A 19842-nucleotide genomic window follows, 5' to 3' on the forward strand; every position below is an offset into this window, starting at 1 on the left:
TGTTACTTCCTAATTTTGCTACTGTTATGAATCGTGCTATAAATATCCAATATGCAGGATATCTGATATGTGATCCCCCAAAGTGCTCTCGAGCCACAAGTTGAGAACCACTGATCTAGGTCTTCCACACAATAGCTGTGTTTTGTAGGTGAGGAAATTGAGACTGGGGGAAGTAATTTGCTCAGAGCCAGAGAGCCTGTGCACAGAAGGGCTGAAGAGCTGGGGTTGTAGCAGAGACAGTCCAGCCTTGAATCTTTTGCGCTAAAGCGCCCAGTCTCTGAAGAGAGGTACGTTATTCCCTACGGTGGCTTGAATGAGAATCCACACCCACATACCACGTGCTCATGTATTTGAACACTTGGTCCCTAGTTAGTGGCACTGTTTGTGTAGGTTATGGGACTTCTAGGTACAACATAAGACTCTGGTTGGCTTTGAGAGCTTATGGCCTGGGCCACACTTCCTTCTGGTTCTTTCTTTGCTTCCTGCATGCGAGCGGAAATGTGATCTCTCAGTTTCCTGCTCAAGCCACCTGTTGCTACCGTGTCCCTGGCATTGTGGATTCTAGCCCTCTGGGATGGTAAGCCCAAATAATCGGTTTCTTCTGTAGGTTGCCTTCGTCGTGGTATTTTATCACAGCAACAAAACGTAATCTATCCCTGCCCACTTCTAAGGAAGCCCACTCTCCCAGCCTCATCCTGCCCAGTGGCTACTCAGGCTGTGTGCTTAGCACTTCCCGGACTGTCTCCTCTGATGCCTTCCTTCCCTGTTTCTCACAGCTGGATTCTTTCTACCTCAGTTCTAATATATATTGACAGCCCTGTGGTGACTGCAGAAGCTGCCAGGAGTCCCAGTGCCAAGGTCACTCCAGATGAAACCTTGCTCTGAGAAAATACTGGCTTGGAGATCTGGATGGCAAGAGTTAGCACAGGCGAGAACAACAGGTATGAGATGTCAAGGACCTTGCAGGGGAATACCAATACCTGGGGAGGCTAGAACTTCTCTGGACCACAGGAGTGCTGCCTGGGTTTCTATTGATGGATGGATGCGTTTACTGAGTATCTGGCATACACTCATGGTTTGGCTTCTGAGTGGAGTCCAGCTGATGCTCCACCCACAGCTGCCCTGGACACGAGCCCACCTCATGGCTGGGGCCTCTTACGTCCAGCCACTTCATATGCACAGAGTCTTGGAGTCCATCTTTATTTCTTGGTAGTACTGGAAGGAATGTGAGCACTGGTGGGTCCTCTCGGCCTAGCAGGGCATTCCTGTCTCTGCCAGCTCTCCCAATGGCTCCAAGTGATGCTGCTCCTCTTGGCCAGCCTATGGGTAGCAGGAGCAGACTGCGGGGGCCAGGAGCTCAGACATTTTCACTCAAGACATCTTCTTGTCTGTACCTGCTGGCTCCTGGTGGTTCCCTCAGTGTGTCCCAGTACTGGAGATGTCAAACCCCTGTAATCCCCTTTCTCAGGGGACCTCTGAGTTCCCCCCCCCCTGACACACACTCATTTTTCTCTAGTCTCTGCTTCCGTTCACCCCATGCCTACCTCTCTTCTATCGTTCTGGACTTCTGGGATGCTCTAGGCCTGCCCTCCGAAAGTCTCCAGCTCTGTTTCCAGCCTATGAGAAAAGCAGAGTAAAGAGAGTGAGCGGTGGCCCAGGGCACCAGGGAGGAGTCAAGACAGAGGCTTGTAGATGGAGACTCAGGCTCAGGGGCATGGCCCTTCTCTCACCCACAGTTCTCTGGGGTGCTATGGGCCTCCTTGGCCCTGTGTAGTCGCTGCTCTACCTCCTTCAGCCTGGCACACAGCAGAGTCCCTGCTGGCAGTGGTGGGGCATCAAGATGGGTCCCAGAAGCCACATGGTCCACTGCCCACCACAGCCTGAGCCTCACTCTGCACCAGCAGCTCATCTTTGCTGTGCTCCATGGTGCTTGCTGATCTCCTGGGCCGGTTGCTGCTGCAGGACCTGTGAGGATGGAGGCCCGTCTCTCTGTTCCTCTGTCCTGACTGTACCTCCAGCCTACCCCACTTTACACCTTTGACCAAGTCCTTCCCTACACTAGGTCATTCGGTTTTTTAACCCTGCAGTTTCTTCTGTGGCTACAAACTACTTCACCCACTGCTTCCCATGACCCCTTGTATTACCCAGAATCCATTTCTTGCAACTTTCTCAATCTCCACTCCCATTTGCTGTTCTTCAAATGTTCTAGGCGTTCGGCCTCTCTCAAGAACGCACACGCACTACCCGCACAGCTTTTCCACTCATGTGCTCAACATACGTGGTCAGATGCCAACAGGTCAGAGACGGGACCCCAGGGCCACAGGATCTATCTACTTTGCTTTTCTTGCCTGGACTCTGGACATGCATGTCCCTGACTCTAAGAAGCCTGAGGTAGAAAGGGCCCTTTGCTGTACTACTGGCCCTCCCTGTCTGGAATGCCACCGGATGCTCCCTTCTGCAGCTGAATGAAGGTATTCTCAAGGTCCCCACAAGCCTCTTTGAGGTAAACACAGAATCCACAGAAGTTACAACAGCCAGCAAAGGATGCTAGCTGTGAAAGTGAGGGGTGATGAAAAGTGCCTTGCTGTAAGACCTAAGGTGACAAAGTTTATCCCAGAGCACTGGGCCTGAGCAGGGGCGGAGACTGACCAATCACAGACCCTAAGGCCCGGGAGGAGTGGAGGTTGGATGGGATGTCATAGCTTACATGGAACTCCCAGAGGTCCTTGTATTGACTTGTCAGATCTTCCAGCCGCTCCTCCAGTTGTTTAGCATCCAACCCGTGGAGACATCCTGGGATGAAGCTGTAGCCAGGACCCACACTCAGCACAGTCAGGTCTCGGGTACCTCATGCTCAGCTCTTCAGGTCCTGCCCAGGGCTCCCTCATGGGTCTGTAAAAGCCTCTCCTCTCCACCACCCCTTCTTCAGGCATGCCCCACTCTCACCCTACTTAGTTGCCCACCCGATCCCAAGCTTAGGAATAACCCCAGCTTCCTTGGTCTGAAGCCTGACAGATGCACTGTATAATTCCTGGGAGGGAACAGATCATTCGCAGCCAGACCCTGCCTGAGTCCCAAGACTGCTTCTCTTTCCTTTCTTTTGTTCCATGTGATCCATGGGTCCTTCCCAGGGACCACAGCCTTGTCCATCTTGTTGCCCCTACAAATGTACTTTCCCAAGAAAACTGTACGTATAAGGGCACAGTTGGGCAAACCGTTCAATTTATTCTCTCTCCACCACTTAACGGTCAGGGAGCTATCCTGTCTTGATGCTCTATTTTATAGAAGCAAAAGGATAAATGCATGTCCATGGCTCAGTAGACTAGCTCCCGCTCCTGCCTCCTCTAGCTAGGGCCAAGCTGGGAAGGGCACTTACTGCTGAGTCTGGAGAATCAACAGAGCATCTGTGGAGAAAGCAAACAAGATAGGTTGACGAGGGACCTTGACAGAAAGAGGTCAGACAGAGTTAGAGGCCTCACATCCTTTTAGACCTGGGAGGGCACTCACAGGACTTAGGTGCATCCTCTATATGAGCAGGTTAGGGGAGAGCTGAGTGAAGCCACACAACACAGCTTCCAGTGAGACTCCCGTGAGTGCTCAGGAGGGTGGGCTCTGGAAGCAGTGGGAAGAGCAAGGAAGAACAGCAAATACCTTGCTTTTCGGACAGGACTTCTTCTATGTACACTTCCTCTTCATTCACTGGAGAGCAAGGTGGCACTTTCCGGCCCTAGAGGCTACATCCTTTATCCCCACTGCAGTGTCATCCAGTAGACAATGTCACACAGAAGACAGGGAGGTACGCCTGTAACCATCTCCCACAGGGGCCACCCTGTTCTTTTCCGCCCTACCCACCACACATTCATGTCCTCTGTAAGTGCCAACAGAGTCACGGGAGTAACTACCCCCAAAGAAAGTACAAGTTCATGCTGGAAGGAAGAGTAAACTACTAAAGAGGCAAATACCACAGCAGCTAGAAATAGAGGCCCCAAGAGAAAGAACCAAGCAGAGAGGAGCAGAGGGAGAGAGAACCGAGGGTGGGTGAGGGCGGGTAGGATTCTGTTTTTAGATGAGATCATCAAGAAGCGCCTGTCAGGGCTATCTGAGCTGAGAACTGCAGGATGACCTTACAGAGTGGGCAATCAGAATTGTATGGGGTAAGAAGAGGACCGTGGGTGAGGGCACAGCCTGGGCAGAGGTCCCGGGTCTGGAAATGGCAGCAGCGATTGGAGGATCCCTGGGTCCCTCTTTTGGCCCCACTCACAGAAATCTAGTTCCTGATGGATAGCATCCTGGAGTGCTTGAGACTCTCCCAGTTCCTCACTGGATCTTCTTCTTTCCTGGACCAAAGAAGGGAAGAAGGCATTGTGTGCATGCAGCCTTGCTGTTTTTCTGCAGCTTGTGGCGTGGCTCACTCTTTGTCAGACAGCCCTGGGTGGCAAGCACTCAGAGTCCACGGTCCTTCCTGATGGTCTCAACTGGCCAGCCTAGGTTCCCAAATGTACCTTGCTGCAGCTCATTAATTTGATGAATCAGGTCCTCAGTTGGGGGCTCCAGGCTTCCCTCTGAAGAAAGAAGGCAGACTGAGCCAGAACAGACAGATGCTTGGCTGTCCCAGGCAGCGGGGAGGAGGACTGCAGTCCGCGGCTGGGTTTCTACTGCTAGCCATCCACAGGCTGTTATGGAGCACCTGCCTTGTGTTGGGACCTGTAACAGGCTTGCATTCTGGGTAGGGGAGATGGCTATGACTTAATCTGGTGACAGCAGCAGTTACAAAGACAACACAAGGTGGGACGCTAAACAACAGGTGGGTACTGGTGCTTCTAGAGATATGGAAAGACTGCAAATTAAGGGACAGGAACAGACCCTGTACACTGTGGGGAGGGGCGGGTAGAGTGGGAGCCATTCCAGGTGGAGGGGACTAGTATGGATTTCTTGCAGCGGGATTGGGTAAGGCCCACGTGCAAAGTCATAGAGAATGGGTAAGCTAGTGGGGACAGAGGGACAGAAGAAGCAGGAAGAGAGGTCCTACAGGACCACAATGGGGGCTTACAGCTGTGTGGTAGGAGCTGGTGAAGCCCTCCCACAGACTCCGCTCTGTTAAAAGCGGGGGAGAACTGGCTGTTGTTTCTGCCTTCCTGGTCTCTAGGTGTCACAAAGGCAGCAGGGCTATCCAGTGACAGGTGCCACCTTGCAAGTTATCAACGTCTTTTTAGAGTCACTTCTGACCTTGTGGCCCATTTTACAGCTCTCCCAGGAGAAGCTTTCCTCCTGCCTTACGCTCTGGATCGAAGGCTAGCCACCGGCAGCGACAGGGATAGAGAGCTGCTTGTCATTTGCCAGGTCTCACTGCCAACACCTAAAGCAATCCGGGGTTCAATAAACCTAGGCCCGGACTTTTCGAGATGACAGACTCTCTTTCTGGACAGTTCTTGAAGAATGTTCCCCAGGGTGCTGATGGAATTTGGCAGAAATCCCTGAGGCCCAGGGACTTTCTTTCACTGGCGATGGTCAGGGTAGGTCACTACACATTTGTAGTCCTGCAGTTTCTAAGCAAAGTTTTAGTCCAGGCAATGGCTTCAGTGAACTGTGTGAGCTAGAGTGAGAGACAGGAGACAGGAGGTTCCCTTTCGTTTGAAGCAAATCAGCGGACACAACAAATGAAGCTGCGAATGGGCTGGTGGGGCAGGAAGTTTTACTTCAAACCCAGCATTTGTTCCAGCCCTTAACTGGGCACTCAGTGCAAGCTGCCTTCCAGGTTCCTTCTCAAAAAAAAAAAAAAAAAAAAAAAGAGGTAAGTGAGAAATATTCTGTCTCGTCATTTGCCATTTGTGAGGATTAAAAGATCAAGGAATATACACTCTCAAATGCTGATTGTTTTAAAAGAATCTCTGGAAAATACTTGATCATCTGAAAACTGTTTCTGTGAGGAAGTAACTCAGTGGTCCTGGGATTCAAGCTGTAGCACTAATATACAGACAGACAGACAGACAATATTGCTGCTTGTTTGCAGATCATGAAACTGAATAAACAGATACATGATAGGTTAATGGATGGCTGGGGAAAAAAAGGTAGACTGGTGAAGAGAGAGAGAGAGAGGGAGAGAATGTGCCCCCATAAGTGGGGACTTCATTTTTGGCTCAGAGAATTGAATAAGAACAAGGATGATTTTTTCAGAGTTGTGAATTGAGGGTTTTAGGTTCTAACCCTGTTGGTCTTACTTAAAATTTGAGACCTAGACAAAGGATTCCTGACCTTTCTGTAGCTTTTTCACTGTCTCCAGGAAGTCTTAAGTCTTATCCAGAGATGTGCCCTGCCCTGTAGAGATGAAAACCAGAATTACAGGACACAGTAGGAGTAAGGGTAAAACTGGGAAAGACACAGATCCAGGTTGAAAAGCAGTCAGCATTCTGTAGACACTCCTGGGCTAGGGCTGGGCTGACGCTATAGTGTCCAGCCACAGCAGGGTGCCTAGGGGCCCTGGTCTCTGTTTCTAAGGACCATGGTGTATCCTGGAGGAGTCAGCTTCTCTACAAGAGGAAAAAAGGCACACTCTAGAACTCGCCTAAGTCAAACTGCATAAGAAAAAAAAATGTAAGAAAATAAATAAAGAAAAAAGAAAAGAATATGTATTCTTGACTCTGCTGCTATTGAAAGTCACCATGAGGTTCTAATAAAAGCAACAGGAAAGACAGATTTCATATGGCCTTATTTAAAATAATTATGTCTGTAATTTGTAAATTATAATGAATTGATGGGTCTAGTCATGGCTACTCATGCTAATACATATTTATTTAACCTATGTGTTCTCTTGAACATATATGTAAGTATGTTTATGTGGAGTGCATTTGTTTATCTGGGTAAATGCATAGGCAGAAGTCAACTCTGTCATTCTCCACTGTGTTTTGTGTGTGTGTGTGTGTGTGTGTGTGTGTGTGTGTGTGTGTGACACAGCCTGTCCTTGTTCCTGGGGCTGGCCATGAGTGCTGGACTTGCTGGCCAGCCTGAGTCCTTTTACCGAATGTATTCCCAACCCTCACCCCTACTCACCCTGTACTGGGGTTACAGGCAGACTGCTGTACTTGGCATGGGGTATAGGGATCTGAACTCAGGTCTTCACACTTGTGCAGCAAGCATTTTACCCACTAACCATCTTCCCAGGACAGTGGCTGTTAATTACTTTAAGCAGAAAGAAGTGGGCCCGAGGACAACCATAACACTATTTATAAAAGCAAAACAAGACTCCATCAGAAAAACTGGAACTGTGCCAAGATTTTGACATTTTTAGTACTAATCCAAATTAATACAAGGGACAGGTAAACATGATAATGATGCTATTGGGAATCTGCTCAACATTGTAACTAGGAATCAACACATATGCACACATGTATGTACATGTGTTTGTATGTGTGCATGTACAGATGCACGGTGAAGAGCTTAGAGAAAACCCTGCATTAAGGAAAACTTTAGCCCCACTCTTTGGGCCTCACCTGAGACAGGGACAGAGCCCCTCGCCAGAGGGCAGGACTCAGATCCTTGGTCTGGCCCAGTCCTGTTCTCCCCGCAGACTGTTTTAAAGTCACAAGGAAGATGGGAAAGTCACTGTTGACTTGCCAGAAAGAGTGACTTGTGGCTTTGTCCTCCTTTTAAACTCTGTTTGGCTTCCCAGTATATCTTGTGGGCTTTCATGCTTGAATCATGGTTAGACTCCGCAGGCTTAACCTATTGGCCTCAAGAACCCTGGGCAGGTGCATTAGCTGTCTCTCTCCTTATTACCACTGTAATTGGTTACCTACTCTTATTAAGAATTAGCATAATACCTCTCCACTTAACTCCATTCATACAATTACAGAAAACTATTAACACTCAAAGATGGAAGAACTACTAAGATGCTATCTCAGCATCAGGAAATATTCACACACACACACACGTACAGTAAATCTTTTTTAAAAAGGTCTCATTTCACCAACATTGCCTTCTCAGAATTAACCACTGTAAGCAGCTCTGTGAATATATTTTCACTTTTTTTTTTTTTTTTTTTTTTTTGGTTTTTTGAGACAGGGTCTCTCTGTGTAGCCTTGACTGTCCTGGACTCACTTTGTAGACCAGGTGGGCCTTGAACTCACAGTGATCTGCCTGCCTCTGCCTCTCGAGTCCTGGGATTAAAGGCGTGCGCCACCACACCCGGCCATATTTTCACCTTTTAAAGGCAAACAGCAACTCACCCACAAAAAACAAACAAACAGAAAACTTTGATTCAAAACTTACCCTTCCTACAAGACGTGCTGGGACACAAATAAGCAGAGATTGAAGAAATGTCCAATCAACGTCTGGCCCAACCTGAGACCCCACCCAACAGGAGAAAGCCAGCCCTGACACTAGTAATGATGCTCTACTCTGCTTGCAGACAGGAGCTTGGCAGAGCTGTCCTCTTAAGAGGCTCCAGCCAGTAACAGTTCGAACAGATGCTGAAACTCAGAGCCAAACATTGGAGGGAGTGCAGGGAGTCTTATGGAAGAGTAGGGACAAGGATAGAAAGACCCAGAGGAGACAGGAGCTCCATAAGAAGACTAACAGAGCCAACTAACTCGGGCCCAGCGGGGACCTGTAAAGGCTGAAGCTCCAACCAAGGACCATGAATGGACCGGACCTAGTTCCTCTACATAGATGAAATTGATGGGCAGCTCAGGCTTCATGTGGGTCCCCAAGTAAGCGAGCAGGGGCTGTCTCTGACATGGACTCTGTTGCCTGCTTTTTGTTCACTCCCCCCACCTCCCGCCCCTTGTGGTGTTGCCTCGCCAGGCCACAGGGGAAGAGGTGGGGGCTCCTGTTCTCTGAGGAGTAGGCGAGGGGAAGATAGTGTAAACAGGGAGGGATGGTGGGACCAGGAGGAAAGGAGGGAATGTAAAGTGAATAATTAATAAAAGAAAAAATATTTCATTTGTCACTTTTAAAAAAAAGTCATACCCAAAGAACATTCTTAAATTCCAAACACTGCAAACATCACTGAAGAAATGGAATTTCCTTCTCTCGCTGAATCTCACACATGATAAAACCATTTCTGATAAGTTGGTATATCTCCTCTTGGGACACTTTTATTATTTAAAATTATTTTAACATTTTGCACAGAAAGAAAAGCTCACAACAAAGAAAGGTGCTTTTTTTCTTAACATTTTATGAAAACGTTCAAACACAGAGTGAGAGGCTATCATGACAAGCTCTAGCACACACAGCCTTGGTGCCGTGACAATTCCCATCGTCTGTATTTTACTACAGTCACACCCAGCATGATTAACAACTGTCATGTGGTATCTCCAGCACTCAGACCATTTGTGGGGTTCTCTGACCAGCCTGTGGTCTCCAGCTGGCCCTGCAACTTCTGCCAGAGCTCCAGCCGTGTTCTCCTCCCTGTGCCTTGTTACTGCTAGTCATAAGACCCAGGGTGAGCGATAAGAAAAAAAATCCTTTTTAGTTTGATATCTTTATTTACTTTTAGTGTATGAAAGTTTTGCCTTGCAGACATGTCTGTTCACCACATATGTGCCTGGCCCCTGTGGAGGTCAGAAGAGGGTATCAGATCTCCTGAACAGGAGTTAGAGGCAGCTGTGAGCCGCTGGGTGGACGCTGGGAATTGAACCTGGCCCTCTGCACGAGCAGTGTTCCTAACCCTGAGCCTCTCCTCCAGCCTCCAAGTGATGAAACATTTTTTAAAATTCGAATTTAAAAAATGTGAAACCTAGTGTCTCTCTGAACTTAAAACAAAACAACAACAAAACCTTTCCATGTTACAAAAGAAAAGAGCCTGTGAAGGATAGGTCCCCTCTTAACATTTTATTTGGAAACTGTTTCAGATGTACACACAATCACAGAAGTAGGCTGCAGTACTCTATCAGATCCTCCATGTTTTGAGTGTTTTTAACTGTAAGGTGCAGATAGTAGGCGCTATTAGGCCTTTATTCTCCAGTGTATATCTCCTATATACAGACTCCAAGGAACCACACACCTTAAAATCTGGGTAAAAACATTGGTCCAATGTTAATATATAATCCTCAGCCGCTGCTCAATTTTCCCTTTCCCTCTTATAAATTATATATTACTACCCATTTTTCTAAGGGATAAATAAAACAATAAATCACAAGAGGCCTCCAGTTTGCTCCCCTCCCTCAAATCCAAGGCCCTTCCCCAGAGCTCTCAAAGTGCGCTTTCCTCACATGTTTCAAGCAGCTGCTCCTGACTACCTCCTCTCCCTCCTTGTTTCAAACCCAACTATTCAATAATAAAAATAAAACTTCTGGGACCCATCTTTTATGAATGAGCAATTGTATCACGTGAAAATGTTTCTCCACCTCTTAAAAAAATCTACAATCTGCATGGCTATACCTAGATGTGGCCCATTTTTTGATCACTTCTATCTCTGCCTCTGTTAGTAACTCACCATTGACCATCCTTGGTCCAGGCTTGGGTAGTCTGTCTCCTCTGATTACCTAGCCTGGAGGCTGCAGAGGTGGAGCAGCATCTGCTAAAAACATAAGCCTCTACCAGAAGGCCATTGGTGCCTTTATGATCCCCCTTCTTATGAGCCTCTATGGCCAATCAGCCCCTAAGAAGGGCAGCAGACCCCCTTCCTGCTTCCATGGTGCTGAAGAAGTCCCGTGTTAACCCCTGAGGAACCTGAAAGGTTGATGCGACGAAGTGTTTACATCTCTGTGGCACTGTACCAAATGCTTAGCAAAGGGTGGCTCATTGAGTGATTTCTAGTCTCCTTTGAAAACTGACACCCAACATGTGGCTCCAATTTAAGACAAATTCTGTTAAAAATGATCTCATTACTCACCCATTAAACAAAACAAAACAAACAAAAACCACTGAGCACCAAGAAGGTGTTCCGGGTGCCCAGGGGAACAGCAGGTCTTGTTCTAGAAGGTCACACTCACTGTTTTGGAATCTGAAAAGGCGGGTCTGGCAGGATGCTGCCTCCTGTGTTTGCTCATGTAGTGACAGACTGGGTGTGCAGGAAGGGGTGGTGGAGACGGTTCAGAACAAAGACTGAACACCGGCTTGAAGCAGGGTCGGGGCACGGGTCATGCTACTTTCTATAATTAAATCAACAATGCTCTTCTGCTGTATTTACCATCAGAGAGATTTTCTTTAGAAGGAACTGCAATTTCTAGTAGTTTCTAGACTGGACTCCATCTCCCTGCTTCCAGTGAGGGGAGAAACTGTCATTATTGAAGTCAAAACAAATTTGTAAAGTGGGGAAACCATTCTCAAGAGCCTCGAACGATCCACGTAGTGCTGTAGGCTGGCTGGGAAATGACAGATGTCCCTCCCTCAGCTGTGTATCAACAGGGCAGTTTTTGTGAGATCACTATCCCTTGCCGATTTGCTTGGTAATGGGCCCTAAAAGGAACTATTATTTGCTCAAAAGATTTAATATAGTCAATAAAGTTGGCAAGTTAACCTAAGTGATGAGAACACGCATGTTATTTATTTCCACTTTGTGGAAGTTAGAACTTTCAATAGGCTAAAAACTTTTTTTTTCCTAAAAAAATTACTCTTTAATTATAATGAGCCGAAGCCTCTCTCCCGTCTACCCTGTGGGCCCTCGCTACCTGTGTGTCTTCTGCCTCCTCAGCTCCCAGCCACTCCGGCATCAAAGGCTCCAGCTCAGCAGTCATTTCCCAACATGGAGAATCTGTGCTTGTGCCCGGAAGAGAAACAGCAGCAGCAGGGAAAGGCAGCACGTGCTGCTAGAGACTTCTTAGGAGTCTCTAGGGGAACCAGGGGGTGGGGCAACACAGGTATCTGCTCGGAGCAAGCGAGACCATCTGCAACGCAACTGATAGTTAGTGCGCATGCGCCCAACCCCAGAGCCGTGTCTCTATAAACAAGGCTGGGACTGGCTAGTGAGCCGTTGAGATGGGTTGTGCACACAAGCTCTTGAAGGGCTCTTCCTTAGGTTGTTGCTACAAGCGGCCAACGTCCAGAACAAACATGTTCGTGCTTAGCAGTAGTAAAACAGTTCCAAGCCCTGTCAGTTCACACGTCTCCACTAGGACCGAAAGAAAGTTAAACATTCGTTGAGTAAAGAGCCTTAGAGGCTAAGAGAATCTTCGTAAAGCTGTATCCCGGTCGACGGGTGAAGTCAGACGGCATGAGTTACACAGGTGGACACTGAGGCCACATTTTTATCCATGTGTGAAACAGCCTAAATTGTTGGGGCTTGGCTTTTTTTTTTTTTTTTTTTTTAAGTAGGGGTAAATGGCGGGGGGGGGGGGGGGGAGGACACGAAGGACAGAAGAATGTCTTGTGGGATTCAGCTTTAGGCCTTTTTTATACAGTTCTCTTCAAACAACCATAGGCTGGTTTCAAGCAGCCCACTCCAAATTCTAGAGCCCTTGAAAGTTACCCACCCCTACCCTGAGGACAGACAGTGCCAGGCCTGTTTGGTAGACGGGCACGACATGGTAGCAATCTGTGGTGCTTGGAGGAGATGGCTGGTGACAGAGGGTGCGGTGGCATTCAGGTTAGAGAGGTGATGTAGAGGGCAGAAGAGGCTTTCGACTCTCCTAGATGTGGCAGTGCACAAGGGGGCTCAGAGAGCAACCTGCGCCCCTGGCTGCTGTCACTTTTCTCCCATCTGGGCCCACCTGCCCAGGGGGACAAGGAGATGGGGGCCAGGCCGACACAGGCCTCTGCCCACGTTTCCAGAGTCGAGCAGAATGTAAAAGCCAAGTGTGGTCACCCCCACAGTCGTTCAGAGTCCTGTGAACAGGCCATTGCTGGGAGCCTGGTCTCCAGACGTGGATGGGGGTGTGGAGTACTTGGGTGGGTAACGGATAAAAAGCCGGTCCTCTTCCTTCCTTACCCAGCGCAGCAGCTTCGTCACTACCAAGATGGCACCCGCCTTGGTCACCAGGGGGCTGAGGCAAGTGTAGAGTTCAAACTTAGAGGTCACCTGGGGAGATGGGGAGGAGATGGTCAGATTGGCTAGAGCTGGTCATGAATGATGCTGTGTTCCCAAGGTCAACCTTGTGTGGTCCTGAAGCTTGCAGAAGAGATGCTTGGCAGCAAATGGATATGGCTTGCTGGGCTAAGGCAGGCAAGCTGGTATCATTATCCTGCCAAGGGCAGACAAGAGGCCAGCAGGATCAGCAGCTTCAGCTGAGTGATTCTGACTCTACGTGTGTTTCTGTTTGTTTATCTGCAGATTAGACATTACGGTGACACCAACCCCCAACCCTCACTACCATTACACGCAGGGCTGTCCTGTGCTCCTGCCCCCGTGCTGTCATCACTGAAGCCCTGCATAACATAAGATTCAGTGCAGACATCATGCCCTGAGACCTGACCCAGGGCTCTCCACTGCCTTTCCTGTGCCTCTTCCCGCTGCTCTTCCTGGAGTTCTCACTCTGCCCAGGCAACTGTGGCCTTTCTTTTGCTGTTCCTCAAACACAGGCAGCCTCAGCCTTGCCTTACGCCACAGTCCCTTCCCTATACACAGGCAGTTCCTCCTCTAGGCACCGTGGCAGCTCACCACCTCCTCTCTACTTGGAAGCCATCTTTTCAGCAAGCCTTCTCTTGACCACCTCCTTTAAAACCCTGGACCTACTATTACTTGGTTTTAAAATGTCGGTTCTTGAGGAAAAGATAGTAAGGCTCCTTGGCAAGAGGGCTGATCCCAGGAAGCATGGAGTAAGTCAAGCAAGCTGTGTTCATATGTGACAGAAATGCGCCAGTGGAAAACAGGGCCCAGACTGCCTAAAGCAGGGAGTCCACTAGCTAGGTCAAAAAGAACTGCAGCAAATGCTAGAAAAGGAATTTAGACTACTGAACTCAAGACAAGTCTCAGGCCATATTTATATAAAATATAAAATGTGGTGAGACGGCTCAGTGGATGAAGATGCTTGCCACCAGGCCTGACAACCTGATAGGAGAGTATGGATTCCCACAAGCTGTCCACTGGCCTCTACACTCAACACACGTGTGCAGGCGTACACAATAGATACATAAATGTACTCTTAAATTAAGAAATCCAACAAGAAGTTTGTCCTTATGTCGAGTCCCAACTATAAATGTAAAAAGTAGAGTGGTTAGACAAGCCACCACCAGGAAAATACCTAGTAACTGCTGCAAGTTCAAATCATAGAGGCATAGTAAAATGAATGGGGGGGGGTATAATTCTAAACCCCACAAACACACAGGCCATTGGTTGCCACGGATGCTTGCTCAATTACAAAGGGGAAGCACTAAGGTGGTAGACTCCACCTTAACTAAGGGAGCCAAGCTGGCATCACATGCCCTTGAAACAGTGCAGACACTGGCTCATGCCACAATACGGCATGGGTTCTCAGTCTTCGTTTTCAAGACAGGGTTTCTCTGTGTAACAGCCCTACTTGTCCTGGAACTCTCTTTGTAGACCAGGCTGGCCTCGAACTCCCAGAGATCCACCTGCCCCTGCCTCTCGAGTGCTGGATTAAAGGCATGCGCTGCCACCACCTGGCTATGACCTCTCCTTCTAATCATGGTAAAGCACAAGAAAGACCCGAGTCAAGGGGGACTCTACAAGCATGTTCACCAATTGATGTCCTTTCAAAGTACCAAAGCACCAAGGCAACAAGGCCTGTGGAGTCATTACAGAACAAATGAGACCAGGGCACATGAGCAGCACCTGAGTGAAAGGCCATTTTATGATAATTCTTTATACCTTCTTTGCTGCTTCAAACTCCAAAATTACTTGAAAATCAAAACAATAATCCTGGCCTAGAAAAAAGCTGGGTCTATATTCATATACACTATATTTAATGAACCTGTCGGGGGAGGTCTGACTTCCTATGGGGCTGCCTGCGTGGCCACCAGCCTCCCTCAGGAGCTGATCTTTTAACATTCTAACAGGAAGATCACTCCAGGTAGAGGGCACAGAGTGGTCCTGAACCTGCAGTGGTCAAGGAGAGCTGGGGACCACACTGGTAGAGAGGGAACTTGTAAGCACAGTGAGAGTTACAGACGGGATCCTTGAAAGTGAAAGACCCTGTCCTGAGCTAATGGGGGAAAGCGGAGGAATGCCCAGGCTAAAGTGGGGTTACAGACGTTAAAGGCACATGTGCCCAGAGGGTCAGTGGTGCAGATAAAGGCAGAACCCGCGCAGGTTCCGGTGTGCCTGTGAAAGGAGCTAAAGCCGGAGGGGGTCCTGCAGGGAAAGCAAGCTTGCAGCTGGGATCTAATTGACTGACAGCCTGACCGACTCACCCAGGCCAGCAGTGTTTCCTTCTCAGCCACGTGGTAAATGAGGCGCAGGGGCCGGGAGGTACTATGCAGGCGAGCATGCAGGCGGTGATACAAGTCCGACAGTCGCTGTCGCTCCTCCTCTCTGGTGTATGGGGCCTCTAGCTCAGGACTGCAACAGAGAGAGGCGGTGGCAGGGTGAGTCAAGGGCCTGCCCCCCTCTTGGTGTAGGGATTGTACTTAGGTTATGGGGGCTCAGCCTCTCCCGTTAGACTTGAGGGTTGCCAGTGGCTGTAAGCCAAGCTGCCTCTGTTAAACCAGGAAGGAAAGAGCCTTTCTCCCACTAGAACAATTGGACGCCTTTGGGTTGGTGCTCAAGCCTCTGCCATCAGAGAACTATCTATTCCCCTTTCTAGAGCACGGCTGGCTTTCTGTCCTAACTCATGTGTGCAAGATGCTGACCACCCTATTAGATGCGTCTTCTATCAGCTGTAGGGTCGGGGCCCACCTGGTAAACTGTGGCAGCTGGCGGTGTTGGTCCGGGATGTCCAGTGGCTTATAGAGGAAATGCCGGAGGCCAGGGGCTCCCACGGCCTGCACACTGTAGGCAGGGGCACTGGCGGCTGGGCCGTTAGAGAAGGTGGCAGCCTCCCCAAGGGTACGCAGGGCACCAAGGTTGTGCATTCCATCTTCAACCAAGCGCCGGCAGGCAGCCATGGCGTGGAAGGCTTCACGGTTGGTACCCAGCAGCAGGAGGCAGACAGGCATGGAATCCAGGCGGGCCACATAGGCATAGAAGAAACCGTCTGGGTTGAAGCGGGGCAGGCACACAGGAGCCCAGGCCTCGCCTGCTGCAAAGGCTGGTGCACCCACCCAGTCAAGCAGCAGCTGCAGATCAGCTGGGTCTAGGCGGCACTCAGCCAGCACATTCCTCTCCTGGGCTGCTGTTATCAGTCGGCCGCCAACAGCCAGCACTGACAGGGCCAGGCCTGGGGCTGTACAGCGCCGCAGTAGTGTGCCCAGGGCATCCCGCAGTGGACGGGCCAGAGGCACACAGCGCACAGCACCCAGGAGCAGGGCACCTGGGTCTTGCTCTACACTGTCCAGGAGCCGGTCCAGTGTGCGCTCTGAGCCAGCCAGCAGGCGACGGAGGTCATAGTTCTGCTTGTGTGCGAAGATGCGGGCCACGCTTGCACGTGTCAGTGTGCTTACAATTTGGGCATGGACTGCAAGCAGCTCCCCCCGTAGCTGTGCTGCAGATTGAGGAGTCCGGGACACAGCCACCAACAGGAGCGGCCCCTGCTGCAGGAACACCAGCTTGTGGTCCTCTAGGGGGAGGGAAGAGCGAATAAGGCAGAGACAGACCAGGAATGAGCTGAGGGGGGTGGGGGGGGGTGTCAGACGGGACACATTTCCCAAACACTCTCCAACACATAGAGTACCTGGCTCTTACATAGAGCATCTGCACTCTCACTCTGCCAGCACCAAAATTAGGGCAAGCACAAGCTAGGGGGTATTGGGACATTCGTGGAGATGTGTGGGCTGTAGAGGAATCAGGTAGTACAGACAGACAAAGCCAGCTCATACAGCACGGCTTCTCACTCCCAGACAACCAGGCGCTCGCTATACTGCCAACCAGTCAGAACCCAAAGAGATGGACTTACAGGCAGATGGCCCCCCGACCCACTTCTGGTGGCCAAACAGACACTCATGAAGGCAGACAGGCGGATGTAGCCACGGCTAGTTACACACACTTCTAACACCCGAGCCGTATTCCCAGCCCCCAGCACCCCCCCCTCCCCCCCCCGCCCGCCCTGACCCCCTTCCTCTTCACTCACCGGCATAGATGGCACGGATGGCGTCTCCTGCACTCTGCACGAAGGACACAAGCGCTGTCATGACACCCATGGTGGCGGAAAGGGCCTCCACACTACCATACCGTGAGTAGATGGGCTTGCCTGCCTCACTCAGCACGAACACGTGCTTCCGTTGGCCGCGCCAGTTCTCGTCACTGGGGTCCCCGTCACTGGGGTCCCCGTCACTGGGGTCCTCTCCTTGACCCTCAGAGCTACTCTCGGGTTCTCCGGTGGGATTGCTGTCGGCAGCTGCAGTCTCCCAGCGCTCACAAGTGTCTGATGGGGCCTCAGCCTGAGGCAAAGGTGACGGGAGACTGGATGGCTGGTCCTCAGCCTTGGATCCTGAAAGGGAGCCCTGAGTGGCTCATCTCTCACCACCCCCATATTTTCTACAATCTGTCAAGTCCTTACGAGTCCCTGATGCTCAGTGACCCACACGTGATGGCAAAGATCTCCATATGTCTGCCTAGCTCTTCAGTGAACATGGCTGAGCACAGCTAGAACCTAAGTCCACCAACACCAAGGTTTCAATGGGCCCCACCCTGAAACACAAATGACCCAACATGTTCTGACTGTCCTTCACTGGCCCCTCCGTTACTCCCTTGTGACACTGCCATTCCCAGGTCTTCAAAGCACCCACTCTCCCAATGACTATCAACCTCCTTATCTGCAGTGGCTCTTCCTTAACTCCTCTGACCCCCTTTTTTCAGTCTCTTGCTGTGTACTTACCCATCAATGGCCACCGTTAAAATACACCCACTGACCCTCATGCACATCCACTGATCCCCAGTGATGCCCACTGACTCTCTTGGTCAGCCACACCCCCAGTGATGGTCCTTATTCCTCCTATTATAGTGGCCATGAACAGCCACCGGCATTCAGAGCATCAGGACTCCCCTAACCTCCAACCAACCCCCTCTTTACTGCTACTGCTACAGTAACACCCCAGCAAATACATGATAATAGTGCTGACACTTTAGTCTTCAATAACATTTACATGACAGTTTTTATTTTGCTCCACATCCACGCCCCTCCACTCCACCAGTGCCCACCACTAACCACCATCAATGCACAAGGCTTTCACTACCTCCGCTGCTCTTCTCCCAAAGTTATCATTTTAAATCCATAACCCACATTCCTTCCCACTGCCACTGGTGTCTACTGACTCACCCAATGACAATCACCGATTTGCAATCTCATCTCACAGCCAATGTTTTCATATTTTCTTAATTGTACACCGATAATCCCGTGTTCCCAAATACCCAAGTAACCTGTCCTCAATTCCCATGAGCCGTTTTTTTTTAAAACCCAACCACACCCTTTTTGATTCTTCAAGGACTTAAGCTCAGGTCAACTACGTTCTAATTTCCCTACCACAGAAGGGTGCCCGGGATGCGGGAACTCCAATGTTACAAAGGGACTATTCTGGACAAACCAGCAGAGTCCATCTTTCTATCCTTGAGCCTTCATGATAGAGTACATCTGTGGGGGCACAGTGCTACCCACCCCTCCCAGACAGCAGCTGACACCCATTGGCTTCTTTGTTGTTTCTCAATGATTTCAATTAAGTCAGCAAGTTTGTGACCAACGACTGACCAAGCTATGCCTCAAACCACTTTCTTGGGTCCCCAATGACAACTCACTGGTCTCCCGTTGATCTCTGTCCCCTTCAGCTAGCAATGACAAGCCCCAGAGACTGCTTCCAAGGCTCTGTTGCTGGAAGCTATACCTGTATCCTCCGGGTCCCCATCTCCGGGATCCGGCGTGCTCGAGTGAACCCCTTCACTGTCTCCAGCCTCCTCACTGGGGAGCTGCGTGTCCACCAAGTCCTCCACGCCCCCGGGGGCTGGGACAGCACTATCTCCTCCGGCCTCCATCTGCACATCCCTGGGGAGAAGGGGAATCGAGGGTGATGGGCAGCAACAGAAAACTTCTTAAAAGCCTTCAGGGAGCCAGGCCCCCTGGATACATTCCTAGTGCTGTTTTCCCTACGGTTTTCGACAGGACGCGACATTCAAAAACATGACCAAATACTTGCACCCTCCGGCACTTTCGGATGGGTGTCGCTCCACTGGGCCTCCGCAAACAACGATACATTAACACCTGTTTCAATCTCGCATCTCAACTGGGTGGACAGCAACACTTCCAAGAGCCGCGGCGGCACCACACTTCCTGGTGTGGTGGGAATTTGCCACACTTCCGGAAGCGACGCCTCCCGGGGCACTTCCGGTTTCACAGCCGTATTTACACCCCGCAGAGCTAATGGCCTCCGCGCGCTGCGTTCCCTCACCGTACGGATGGCGCGGGACTCTCCCGGATCTCTGTGGAACTTGCGCGACCCTCTCCTGGACGCAGCCAGGGTCGGCTGTGATGTGGTGTGTGAGAGCAGCCCACTTCTTGTACCAAAGACTACCGGCTGAAAGGGGGCGCGGCCGGGCCTCTATTGGGTCAGGAGGGCGGGACCTAGTTCCTTTCACCCAATCAAGAGTAGCCTTTCTCTCATGCCCCGCCCCATTCTAGTTGCACCTCCGCAAATACTGTGCGCTAACTGGTGAATGCAACTGCCCATCCCTTGACTGACATCTCCCTGTTTCTAACCGAAACCTTGATCCTGTTCCTGTCTTGACTGGAGCGAGATCCGGCCGAACCAATGAACTGGCGCCCTCAGAACTAGGACAGCTTCACTCTCCTATAGTCAACCAGAGGCGGGGGCGGAGCGTAAACTTGACGGACAGTCTCTTCTTCCAATCGGAACGTCGCGCGC

General features: G+C 50.2%; 2 protein-coding genes across 2 annotated transcripts; both read right to left on the reverse strand.

Moving 5' to 3' along the window:
* Window positions 1–1050: 1050 nt before the first annotated feature.
* On the reverse strand, window positions 1051–12195 carry SYCE1L (synaptonemal complex central element protein 1 like). Its single transcript, XM_084757322.1, is given in 8 exon segments — window positions 1051–1320; window positions 1545–1617; window positions 1731–1931; window positions 1933–1965; window positions 2708–2804; window positions 3377–3404; window positions 4262–4337; window positions 11610–12195. Coding segments are annotated over 6 exon segments (396 nt in total). The 5' UTR covers window positions 11676–12195; the 3' UTR covers window positions 1051–1320; window positions 1545–1617; window positions 1731–1835.
* Window positions 12196–12312: 117 nt separating this feature from the next.
* Window positions 12313–19529, reverse strand: MON1B (MON1 homolog B, secretory trafficking associated). Its single transcript, XM_084757321.1, has 6 exons — window positions 19369–19529; window positions 18808–18965; window positions 17061–17420; window positions 15731–16550; window positions 15247–15394; window positions 12313–12955 (listed from the first exon to the last, which is right to left on the reverse strand). Exons 2-6 carry the CDS (start codon window positions 18953–18955, stop codon window positions 12755–12757), a joined length of 1677 nt encoding a protein of 558 aa, XP_084613447.1. The 5' UTR covers window positions 18956–18965; window positions 19369–19529; the 3' UTR covers window positions 12313–12754.
* Between the last annotated feature and the right edge of the window lie 313 nt (window positions 19530–19842).

This window comes from Acomys minous (assembly GCF_964271855.1).
Source record: "Acomys minous genome assembly, chromosome: 14".
Taxonomy (NCBI): Eukaryota; Metazoa; Chordata; class Mammalia; order Rodentia; family Muridae; genus Acomys; species Acomys minous.

Excerpts from the sequence above, each read along its gene's own strand:
- MON1B (XM_084757321.1), bottom strand. The coding sequence starts at position 18,955 with ATGGAGGCCGGAGGAGATAGTGCTGTCCCAGCCCCCGGGGGCGTGGAG. Across the intron at positions 15,395-15,730 it reads CAGCTGCCACAGTTTACCAG|TCCTGAGCTAGAGGCCCCAT; the intron begins GTGGGCCCCGAC and ends TCTCTGTTGCAG. Across the intron at positions 12,956-15,246 it reads AGGAAACACTGCTGGCCTGG|GTGACCTCTAAGTTTGAACT; the intron begins GTGAGTCGGTCA and ends CCATCTCCCCAG.